General features: G+C 42.2%; 1 protein-coding gene across 3 annotated transcripts in view; it reads left to right on the top strand.

The window, feature by feature from the left end:
* STX11 (syntaxin 11) overlaps positions 1-12363 on the top strand; it is a 114183-nt gene that overhangs the window by 40773 nt on the left and 61047 nt on the right. For 2 of the 3 annotated variants that reach the window (XM_059177343.1, XM_059177344.1), the window contains exon 2: positions 3453-5458. In XM_059177343.1, coding sequence (XP_059033326.1) covers positions 3453-4321 — 869 coding nt within the window. In that variant the 3' untranslated portion in view covers positions 4322-5458. Of the gene's footprint in view, positions 1-3452; positions 5459-8153; positions 8260-12363 lie in introns of those variants that run through there. The other variant, XR_009354586.1, reaches the window with a different exon arrangement.

The following is a 12363-nucleotide window of genomic DNA, read 5'->3' as shown; positions in this document are numbered from 1 at the left end:
ACAGCAAGGGGCTTCACACACTCCTGCATAAGTTTTTAGAAGAAATGTGCACGGGGCAAAACAAATACACATTTTAAAAGATTGTGATACATATTGCTAAAAAAGATTCTATCAATCTGCTCTCCTATCAGCATTTTTTCAGAGTTCCCAGAATCCTCACCAATTTTCAAACATTATTATTATTATTATCATCATCATCATTATTATTATTATTTTAAATCCTGGTAACTTGGTGGGTGAAAAAAATTGCAGTGCTTAAAATTTTATATTATATATTTTATATTGAATTTTTAATAGTGAAGTCCTTCATGACTCACTTTTACATATTTACCGAAGAAGTTTTGTGTAGTGGTTAAGTACAGCTGCTCTGGGGCCCAAGTGTTCCCTTCCAGGCAATCATGGGTAAGCTCTTTTATCTCCCTGTGTTCACGTACCAGCTCTGATAATGGTAATACTTACTTCATAGAGTCTGTATGAAGATTAAAGAGGTTATTACATGACAAGTGCCTAGAAAGCACTTGGTATTACAGTAAGCAACTGATACATATCAGTTACTCTTACATTCTCTAGCATTTAGATTTCTTCATGTATGTGTTGCTTTTTCATTGTCTTTATTTGGGCAAGTGGTTTTGATTTTGTTTTGTTCTAGCACGAGGTTTTAGTTTATTAAGTACGTTAATCCACTACCTGCATATATTGCAATTTCTCCCAATTTATGGTTTGCCTTTAAGTTTTGTTCAAGGTGTGGACATTTTGGGTATCAGGAAATTCAGGCTAGGGGATGGCATAGTTTTGGTCCAGCCTGGGTCTTTTTTCTGTCCCTAGGCCCTGCCTGTAGGAAAGTTACATCCTTATCACTGGGAAAGTCCGGTATTGATTCTTGTTACCAGATAGCAGAAATGACATTTGGAAGCAGGATATTAAAAATCATTATCTTGGAATAAAACTTCAGCTTACTTTATGTAAATGATGATAGCAGATGACAGGTCATGGATAATATTTCACCACTTCCCAATTATGACTAAATTCAACTCGTCAGCATTCTATAGTGAGATAAAATTAATTTCTTCAACTTGAGAGAAGCTTTTAATTTGAGATCAAGATCCCTCATAGATTGAGCGTCCATTAAGTGCTACTACATTTTCCTTCTTTTCTGCAAATTACACAGTAGGAGGATAATCTTTGTAGCCACAAAATCTTGTGCACAGGAGGAACATGTTCAGTATTTTGGCATTTATATGTGCTACTAAAAATGAAAGTTTTTCACTTCCCTGGAAAAAATGTGGACATAGAGAACATTATTTTCCCTTTCTATGTAGCAATGAATTAGAATCACCCTTGCGAAAATACGGAAATTCTGCTAAGCTGCCAACTTGTTTCAAAAAGTCATTAAAAGTACAATATTGCAGACAACACCTGAATGTGTACATGGACACACAATTCTGATATGAAAGTAACATCTGTGTTCATCTGTGTAATATGCCTGTTCCACATCCAGTTTATACTCCTCCCAGATTTGCTCAGTCTCCACTACACCCTAGTTCTTGGCTCTCTGATCAGTGAAGAACCAAGAACCCAGCTGCTTCCTCTGTCGCCTCATCCCCTAACACTGCCATTCATTTCAGCCTCCCCTGAGGACCAGACTTTGGCAAGGCCTCTCTAACATCTGCTACGTGAGGGCCACTGCAGCTCCAGTGTATGGATGACCTGATCTCCCACAGAGGCTTACGTGCCCTCATGCCTGGTTTCACAGCAGCACCAGGTCATCGACATAGGACTTGCTTTCCTCAGTGGAAGCCCTGAGGAGTAGAGGGGTTTTAATGTCCATTGGCTGAATATTGACCAAGAAGAGACAGGAGATAGGCAGGAACCAACAAATTTATTTCATTTATGTCATTTATGACTCCTTTTTCTCCTTCTCATGGACTATTCCAGGTGCCATGACTCAAGGTAGTCTTTCTGGAGACTTCCAGTTGACTAAGCAACTGACTATGTTGTTTTGTGAATCTGTAGCCAGCTCAGTATTTGTCTCAGTATCTGTTCCCCCTCACCCTGGTGGCCCTGGGATTGTATCACGAGTAATATGTTGGCACATAAAATTTTCTTCCGACTGCTTTCTTGGGAACCTGAGATAAGGCAGCATCTGAGATCTTTCATATACATTTAAATAAATATTTTATATTTAAGTACAGTGTTTAGCATTCAGGTATGAATAAAATACCAGCATGTGCATAAAAACAACAACAAAAGTACAAATATTGCTACTGTGTAATGGTTAAATCAGAGTGTTATATTACTGCTACTAGGGTTATGTATGATTGAAAATTTTCATATTAAAGAAATTTTCAAATAGTTTTGTTAATGATAATACTACAAACCTTGGAAAAACTGAACATCTTGTTTCTGACACTTCATCTGGTTATGCTACGTGATTGCCGCCTAGATGGGTATCTTCTTTCTGCCCATCTCTCCTACTTATTAAAATCACATTAAACACTTGCTTATCTCTTTCACTTTTAGTATCTCCCATCAGAATATATTTTCGATGTCACCCCCTCAAACAGGCACTCAAACTGAAGTCTGTATCAATGATAATGAACAGAGAAGCAAGGAAATTTCAACGTCCAAATTTTATACTTCCTCATTAGATTTTTGTCTTTATTTTGTTGTTTTACTTCAAGAATGTTTTACTTTTATAACATTTTTAAGAAAAAACATTTTTTAAAAATTTTACTTGTTTATTTGACAGAGAGAGATCACAAGTAGGCAGAGAGATAGGCAGAGAGAGAGGGAGAAGCAGGCTCCCTGCTGAGCAGAGAGCCAGATGTGGGGTTCCATCCCAGGACCCTGATATCATGACCTGAATCAGAGGCTTAACCCATTGAGCCACCCAGGCTCCCCAGGAAAACATTTTAAACTAATGATTTATATGTTAACTGTTTTAAGAACTCTTTGGAATCTTGGGACCAGCCATGCTCAACTGTTGCTAAAATAGACCAAAAATACACAGCCCTTAGAGCTGGTCCTACAGCCTTGGCAGTACATTGATTGTCCTTATTTTAAAATCTTTATCCTTGCAAGTATTTTCTTCTTCTTTTTCCTTTTTCTGTGCCTGTTTTGACTTGGGATTATTGGAAAGTATAAGGCAAGCAAAAGTGATTGGTTCCTCATGCAATCTGAAATTTTACATTGCTGACTGAGTTCCGAGCTGCAGATGTCTCATGGGCTTTCGTGAGGAAGCACGGCTGTGTTCACGCCTCTCGGTCACGTTAGTCCTTTCCTTGTGAGCAAAATGTCATAGAATATTTAGCTCCTGTGGTATATGTGTTGCCTGCAGCCAGGCATAGAGAACTGGCAGCGCTGGGCAGAAGTTTCCTTGCTTTGAGCTTCAGTGCTCTCAATGAGAGTATTTTGACTCGCTCAAGGAGTTTAACCCCAGTCTCTACTTGTAGGCAAAATGAAGGACCGGCTAGCTGAACTTGTGGAGTTAACCAAGAACTATGACCAGCAGTTCGCAGACGGGGACGATGACTTTGATTCGCCCCACGAGGACATCGTGTTCGAGACGGACCACATCCTGGAGTCGTTGTACCGAGACATCCTGGACCTTCAGAACGAAAACCAGCTGCTGATGACCGACGTGAAGCGGCTGGGGAAGCAGAACGCCCGCTTCCTCACGTCCATGCGGCGCCTCAGCAGCATCAAGCGCGACACCAACTCCATCGCCAAGGACATCAAGGCCCGGGGCGAGAACATCCACCGCAAGCTGCGCGCCATGAAGGCGCTGAGCGAGGAGGCCGAGGCCCGGCACGGCCCCAACTCGGCGGTGGCGCGCATCTCGCGGGCGCAGTACAGCGCGCTCACGCGCACCTTCCAGAGCGCCATGCACGAGTACAACCAGGCCGAGATGAAGCAGCGCGCCAACTGCAAGATCCGCATCCAGCGCCAGCTGGAGATCATGGGCAAGGACGTCTCGGGCGACCAGATCGAGGACATGTTCGAGCAGGGCAAGTGGGACGTGTTCTCTGAGAACTTGCTCGCCGACGTGAAGGGCGCACGGGCGGCCCTCAACGAGATCGAGAGCCGCCACCGCGAGCTGCTGCGGCTGGAGAGCCGCATCCGCGACGTGCACGAGCTCTTCTTGCAGATGGCCGTGCTGGTGGAGGAGCAGGCCGACACCCTCAACGTCATCGAGCTCAACGTGGAGAAGACCCTCGACTACACCGGCCAGGCCAAGGCGCAGGTGCGCAAGGCGGTGCAGTACAAGAAGAAGAACCCCTGCCGGACCCTCTGCTGCTTCTGCTGCCCCTGCCTCAACTAGCGGATCGGCCCAGCTGCCCACCCCACCCCTGCCAGCAGTGGCCGGGAAACACCCCGGGGAAGATCTGGGGCTCCTCCACGCAGGGGTGAGTTGCCCCAAGCCTTATGGACTTCGGTCCTTGGAGAAAGAAGAATTCTGAGGGGCGAGAATTCCCACCCTGCTTGTGTTTGGGAAGGGGCTGATGCCGTCCGGTGTTTCTTCAGTAAGGACAGACACCCACTGAAGTGTGAGGTCATCGTCCGGCACGTGGCCCCCTTTCCCTCTCCACGGAAGCCGGATAAAGAACTGACGCTGTAGCTTACTGTACGGTGAATGTCCATGGCATGCTTCCTAACGAAACTCTCAGGGGAAGTCAGTTCTGCATCCGCTGATAGTACGAGCTCGTTATCAAGGCTCAAATTCCTTCACCTTATCCTTAAAGTCCCTTGGTTCCGTCAGTTTCACATGACCTGGATCTGGGGGGAAACTGTCTGTCTTTCATTTCTGATCCTTCATCTGGCTTATCCTGTGTGATTCCTGCCTCGATGCATACCTTCTTTCTGCCCACCTCCCCTACTTACCACATTTAACACTTATTGTTTTCTTATCTCTTTCACTTTTAGTATTTTCCGTCAGACTTTTTTTTGGATTTTTTTCCAAATATTTTTAAGCACTGAGTTTTGAACACGCACTCAAATGGAAGTATGTTACCCGTCATATTTTATATATTTTTCATAAATAATTTAAAAATTATCTTTTTACTTGATAATACAAATGCACATAAATATGTAAATATAAAGTACTAATATTAACACATGTACAGAAGGACTAACTGGTTTAACTTGACTTTTGTAAATATGGTCTATAAATACCAAGAGCAAGACTTGTACTGGTCATTGGTGTTGGTTTGCTTGTTTTGAGTTTATCTTGCTTTTATCTGCATAGTCACAATTCTATTTTGAACCACTCTGTGTTGGTTGTGGTGGTAGAGACAGATGTCAAAGGCTAAAATGCATACAGAACTGGAGATGATAAAATAATGTCTTTATAAATACTTCTTTTGTTTTACTGTGGACCGTTTCATGTACTGAAAGGGAGTAACTTAAAATAAAATAATCATGTTTCTCAATTTAGCTTAATAAACATTACATTATAATATCCCCTTTGTGTATTTCTATCTTGATCACTTAGTTTGCTTTTTCAGTTATTATTCTTAAAAATTCTTCTACTAGCTGCGCAAGGCTGCAGCGTCTAGATGGAACTCTGAAGAGAAGGGGAAAAGAGGAAAAAAGAATTCACTTGTGGGTGTCCTGCTTTCTTTCCCAAGTTACTTAAACTAGTTTAGCAAACCATCATGTTTCAGAGATTTGGTTTTGTTTGCAAAATTGTAATGCCCTTACCCATGTTTACCATGCTTTCTGTCTTTCTTCTGAGTCAACCCTTAACTGCTTTTACTTATTATTTACTAAATGAACAAGTTTACTCAGCAGTCAAAATTCTCGGGTCTTTCACACAGATTTTAAAAAGGAATAGAAAGAAGATCCTGTGAACTTATGAACCTACTTAGGCCCATGAAATCTAGCTCTGCCCCTAATTTTAATTTCATGGTTAAATATGAGAATTGTGGAGACCAAGTTCACTGGGCTCCTCTCAGATTTCTCCCAATTTCTTTCCAGCTAACCCCATGGATATGTTTCACTTTTAACTGAATTTTCTGGCCCCCCCACCCCACCCCCAAAACCTTCCCATGGCTCCATTGCTGTCTTTCTTTGTAGAAAAGTGATATTGTGATATTATTTATATAGACCATCAGCTAGTTTCCCTGAGAGAGAATGGTTCATGAATTTGACTTCTCTAAACATATACAGCATTTTCTTTGCCTAGAACCAATCATAAAAGTAAACGAGTTTGCAGGCTCTGTGTATTTTTTAATTCCCCACATTTCACATTGGAGAATTAAGTAAACACTTTCATTTACTAAGTGGTTAGTGAACTGTTGCATGACAAAGTAAGAATTTTTCTTCTTGCTTTTTAGTAACTCTCTGAGTGTTGCATAGTAGTTAAGCACACTGATTCATGACCTCCCCTCTCTTAGTTTAAATCCTAACTCTGCCTCATACTAGCTACCCTGTTTGTGCCTCAGTTTCCTCGTCTGTAAAGTGGACATAATAAGGCCTACTTCATCAAGGTGTTGTAAGAAGTCAAGGCTATCTATGTTCATTATTGTTATTATACAGCTTTTTGGTAGACTGAGAGAGCTAATTCTAACGGTAAGTTAATAGTTATTAACTTCTGAGAGAAAAAGTGTTTATTTTTCTGTTGATAGTTTTTAACAAAATGGAATAAAGAAACCAAGACCTATCTTCTTTGAATATTAGGGCTTTTTTTTTTCTACCACATAAAAACCATTTTCACTATAGCATTTCTATTCCTTCGTATATCCAAACGTGTTCTGAAAAAGTAGTAGATGTTCCGCTTAAAATTAACAGTTAAGCAGGAAGCAGCTGTTCTGTTCAATTTGGCGAGGATGTTCTCCTGATCTTCCCAAGCTGTGAATCAGAAAGTGTTCAGTTCTAGAGGCCAAGTCACAACAGACTAACAGGAACAGCTGGCTTTTCTCACATCCTGCCTTGTTTCCCCCAAGCCCTTCCTGGCTCTGAGTGTCATTCTAAACAGTGTGTGAAATGCTGGCGTTTTCCTCAGGAAAGGGTACTCCAGTGCCCCCAAGAGGTGCTGCAGAGGTTGGCTTTACCCAATCCCACAATGCCCTCTTGGCAAACTCTGAAAGTTGACTTAGGGCAAGAAGAAAACTTTGTGACAAAGCCACTCATTTCATATACTAATATCATTTAATGTACAAAATGAAAGAACCAATCACAAAGAATAATAGATCCTTAGTGGACAGAAGGTGGAAATCTATTTCTAAAGCTATTTTCACATGAGCAGTGACTCCTTCTAACTAGCCAAATGCCAAACCTTACAGTCACCACCACAAATTATAGGCAATGACAACTCCAGAAAGATCAAAACTAAGAGAGATGCTCACCTACGATGCATCAGTACACAGGATAATGTGAGTTTGAATTTTTTAAAAGCCGATCAATAATTCAAAAGAGTTTGAACTGTGACATCACAGGAGTAAGCTTATGGCCTTTCAAGATAATGACTTTGAAAGAAAACAGTGTTCTTGTGCTTCATATTTATTTAAAAACAGCCTTAATGCTTTATAGTTGAATGTCATATGCACATATGTTTCAGGCTCTACAATGTAAGATTTCCTGTCTTGACAGGAACCTGCGGAAGATTGTGTACAGCTTAAAAATAATAAAATAGGGTAATTGTCATCTTGAATTTTATATATCAATCCCACCATTCTATTTCCACCATCAGACATTTCCACTCCTCTCTTTGAAATATAAACAGTATCTCTAATGCAGCATGAATTCACTCATTTGTAATCAGGATGATAGTTTGAAACATACAGTTGCTGTTAAAGTAACAGTTGATTTGCTTTTGATAGCAAGAATTGAGAATTCTTGCAACTAATAAAACGCGGCTATTAGAAAAGGAAATTGAAGAGGATCTAGAATGCAACCTCACCATCATATGAATATTGGGCATCTTTATTACCAGCATGTGTTATAAAGGAAGGGTGAGATAGCCTTATACACTGGAAACTTCTACTGTAAAAATTATGTATATATTGGTAAGAAAGAAGGCTTTCTCACCCGATGATCTGGGTGAGAATATATAGGATGCGTTTAAACCAGTGATATCCTAAATATTGAGGAGTGAGAAACAACTCCCCAACACTATCATTGTCTAATTCTTTTTTTTTTTTTTTTTTAAGTAGGCTCCATGCTGGGTGTGGATGCAAGGCTCGAACTCATGACCATGGGATCAAGACTTGAGCCGAGATCAAGAGTCAGTTAACCGACTTAACCGACTGAGCTACCCAGGTGCCCCTCTAATTTTTGATATTTATTTTGAAAGTATTTTATGCCCCATTTTAATTATAAGCATCTTTAAGCCACTCTTGAATCTCTTCCATCTTTCCTGGTCTGTATCTCTACATTTGCAAGGTCTTAGAGGCAACTCTTTAGACATATCTGCCCTCTGTATCCAGGTATCCCACAATAGTCTCTAGAATATACAAATAACAGCATGAAAATTATATTATATTATACATATATAATATAATATAATATATAATAATATAAAATATTAGTCCGGGGGCTCAGAGAAGTCGACTCCAAGAGGGAATCCAGCATGCAAAACTTTAATTCACAGAAATGCATTACAGAGACACTAAGAGATAAATCAAAGCTACCATAGTGTCCCTGCAGCGCTCAGTCATGGAGGGTGGAGAGGGGCTTGGTGGAAATGGATGGATTTCAGCGCCCATACCTCAGGCCTGCTGGCCAGTGAGTGAGGTGTGTTCTTCTGGCCAACAGTGCCCTTCTCTTCACCAAGCAACCTGGGCTTCCTCTGCTGGACTGCTTTTTGATTTTTAAGGGCAGACAGTATCATCTTACTTGTTTTTTAATCTTAGTGTTTTGCTGGTTTCATAGTACTCGATGTTCGTGGTCAGAATGCAGAATAGAAATACTCAGAATTTGCTTTCTGTTATGAACGACTTTGTGTACATCTTTAAAAAAATGTGTTGGAGGGGTGCTTGGGTGGCTTAGTAGGTTAAGCCTCTGCCTTCAACTCAGGTCATGATCCCAGGGTCCTGGGATCAAGTCCCACATCGGGCTCTCTGCTCAGTGAAGAGCCTGCTTACCTTCTCTCTCTGCCTGTCTCTCTATCTCGTTGTGATCTCTCTGTCAAATAAATAAATAAAAATCTTTAAAAAATGTGTTGGGGCACCTGAGGACTCTTGGTTTTGGCTCAGGTCATGATTTCAGGGTCCTGGGGTGAGCCCTGAGTCGGGCTCTGCACTCAGTGGGGAGTCGGCCCGAGGATTTTCTCTCTCCCTCTCCTTCTACCCCTTCCCCTGCTCTCACTCGCACGTTATCTCTCTCTAAAATAGATAAATAAATCTTTTTTTAAAATTTTAAGTAAAAAATGTGTTTATTTTATAGCATAAAGCCCAATATCTCATCTTCGTGCCCGGTGGAAAGTCTGTGCGGGGTGCTGGGCCCATGGGGGGAGGAGGCCAGCATCCTGAGAATAGGGTAGGACTTGGTGAGCTGCAGAAGGTAGGTTTGGAAAACAAACTGCATGAGGGAAAACAACTCATCCAAGAGAACGGTCAATTTGAAAGGGCTATGCAGAGAGAGAATGAAGGTCTGACTCACTAGGGAAGCCCGCAGAACCAGGGGCAAACCATGGCCCAGAGGGAAGTTTCCAGGTAAAGAGTTATTGAAGGTACAGACTCGGGTTGGATGCAAGGAAACTTGTAAAATTACGTTCTAATCTGGAAAGAATTATTTTCTTTTTATTCTTTCAGCCGTAGAAGATAAAGATTTTTTTTTAAATCTGGGGTCACGATGTACTGGCTTGAGTTTCAGCTGTTCACACTCCTCTGTACTGCGGCATCTGGGAGGGTAATTTAGGCAAAATCCCCTGTTCTTGGCTCCTAGGCCGAAAAGGCTGTTTCAGGGTGATGGCTTCGGACGCCAGTCTCAAACTGTCCTTCATCACTGACGTCTCTGTATAGATGAGGATGCCCTGTCAGACCTCAGCCCATTCTCCCAGGTATTTTAGGAGATCTATACATACAGACTCTTTAGAGAGCTATATAATGCTTATTCAGTACAAAAATGTTCAACTGCACGTGTGCTCTGAGGGAAATGATGGCAAGGCCCCTCCTTTTCCTGCAGGAGTCAAAGACCAAAGCAGAGACTGCTGTGACCCTAAACCGCCCTTTATTTTATCTGCAAGCTCAGCTGGGTTGCAAAGCCGCAGCCCTGCCCTGCCAACCCTCCCCCTGCACGGGCAGGGCAGATTCACTGTTGCGTGGGGTGCCCAGGTGCCTTCCGGCTGACAGCAGCTGATGCTATAGCTTTTGCAAAACACAGCTTGGGATCAAATCCTGAAGAGCCTCTCCAGGTGGAGGAGGATATACAAAGAACGTCACTCCTAGATGAAAAGAAATGATTTAGCCTTCGTGGGACACAGACAGGAATTTCTCTTGCAGCTAGGAATGTTTAACTAGTTCATTCTTTGGCCCTGCCCTGTGGGTTTACCCCAGTTTAATGCACCCTTAAAAGGGCAGAGATGAGGTAACACGATTTCTCTTCAGAATCTTCATCCCTATGTTGTAATCCAGTTCATGGAAGAAACCTGCCAAACAAGAAATGTGACTCAGTGGCAAGATGTTAAAATACAGCACTTCCCCAGGAGAAAGTGAAACTGTCTGGGAAAGGCAAGAAAGGGCCTGTTCTTGTAATGTTGGAACTCATCCCTAGGGGGGCTTCTTGTGTCTGGCACTCTGCATCAGCCATTATCAATATTTGACAGAACTCGGCAACGAGTTCCCATGTCTGAAAAGCTTCATTAGCAAAAATTGGGCTCTTCGAGCTGCGAAGAGTCTCAGAGCTACATGGAAAACGGCCCCGCAGAAGAACACACCGTAGGGTGAGAATGGGGCCAAGAGCAGCCCAGTCCTTCTCCATACGAATCAAGAGATTTATAGGACATGTTTTTGGAAGGAATACTCTAGTAGCGTGAATGGATTTTAAATTTAAAATAAAAAGAAAGGGAGGAAAGATGACCTCTTCCTAGGATAGAAGGTGGGCCAGAAAGCAAGAGAACCCCAGGCATCCAGAAGTGCAGAAGTGAAACTGGGGATGAGTGTCAAAAGTGGACCAAAAATTAGAAAGGATAGAAGGTGGGCCAGAAAGCAAGAGAACCCCAGGCATCCAGAAGTGCAGAAGTGAAACTGGGGATGAGTGTCAAAAGTGGACCAAAAATTAGAAAGGGAAAGCTGAAAATATAAAAAATAGATTTTCCTGCACGTGCATACCACACAGCCTTACTAAATCATCACGTGTGGTTAAGGCCACTAAGAAAAAGCAGGAGGGCAATTTGTTGCTCCCCAGTGGTTGGTAGCACAAAAACACAGTTGCCTCATATCTGTTTCAGGATATTGGGTCAAATGAGTTAGCCACTCACTGACATGAGAAATGGTCCTGACTTCTGCCCTTGACTCTCTCTTCTCTGTACATTCTTTGTGGGCAACCTCATCCAGCCCAAGGCTTTGCTCTCTCATGGTGGTAATTTCCAAACCTTTGTGGACAGAAGACTGACCACCGATGGCTCCAGCAGCTCCCTTCAGTTTGCCTGATGAGGAGCAAATGCACAATCTTAGCTTCACCCAAGGCACCCAGAGCTGTCAGCGTGAGTAGGCAACCTCCCTGAGCCCCTGGCAGCCAACCTAGACTCTTCTCCTGCTTGCAAGACTGCTCTTATTCTCACCTTTAAAAAGCATTGTTTTTGAGCAGTAGGGCTCAGCTCACAATGTATCCACCCAGCTGGGGCCCGCAAAGTACACCATAGGATGATGTAAGAGGACACGAGCATCATGGTGGGGTCACCCCTCTGCCTGCAATTCACCAGGGGACGCTGTGGCATTTGCCTAAGCCAGTCACTCAATAATCTTTTTCGTTAGCCTAGCTTTGTCACCTGAGCTCCAGATTTTAATATCTTACTGTCTGCTTGCCCTTCCTTCTCGAATGTCCCACAGGTTCCTGAGACTCAACGTTCTGTCTTTCCACTATGGACCTCCTTCGCTTAATGGGATCATTATCTTCCTAGAATTACAGGCAAAAGATCAGAATCACCTTCACTGTCCACAAGCAAATGAAATGAAATTTAAATTGTTGCCGATATTAGAAAGAGAGCATGCAAGAGATTAATATTTGTGAACTATTTTGAGGTTAGCATAATCTGAAATGCACAACAGGTTCTTAAGTTGCTACAGTTTCCTGTCTGGACTTTCTCAATTGACCCAGCATGGAAGTGTTTCACTTATCAGGAACTGTATTCTGACTTACATTTAAATTGATATAATCTTTCATGTTCATGTAGTTGATCATTTAATAAATGTCTAGGGACAC

Source organism: Mustela lutreola, chromosome 6 (assembly GCF_030435805.1).
Source record: "Mustela lutreola isolate mMusLut2 chromosome 6, mMusLut2.pri, whole genome shotgun sequence".
Taxonomy (NCBI): Eukaryota; Metazoa; Chordata; class Mammalia; order Carnivora; family Mustelidae; genus Mustela; species Mustela lutreola.
Note: the sequence above shows the minus strand (reverse complement) of the source record. Positions and strands in the feature narration are given on the sequence as shown.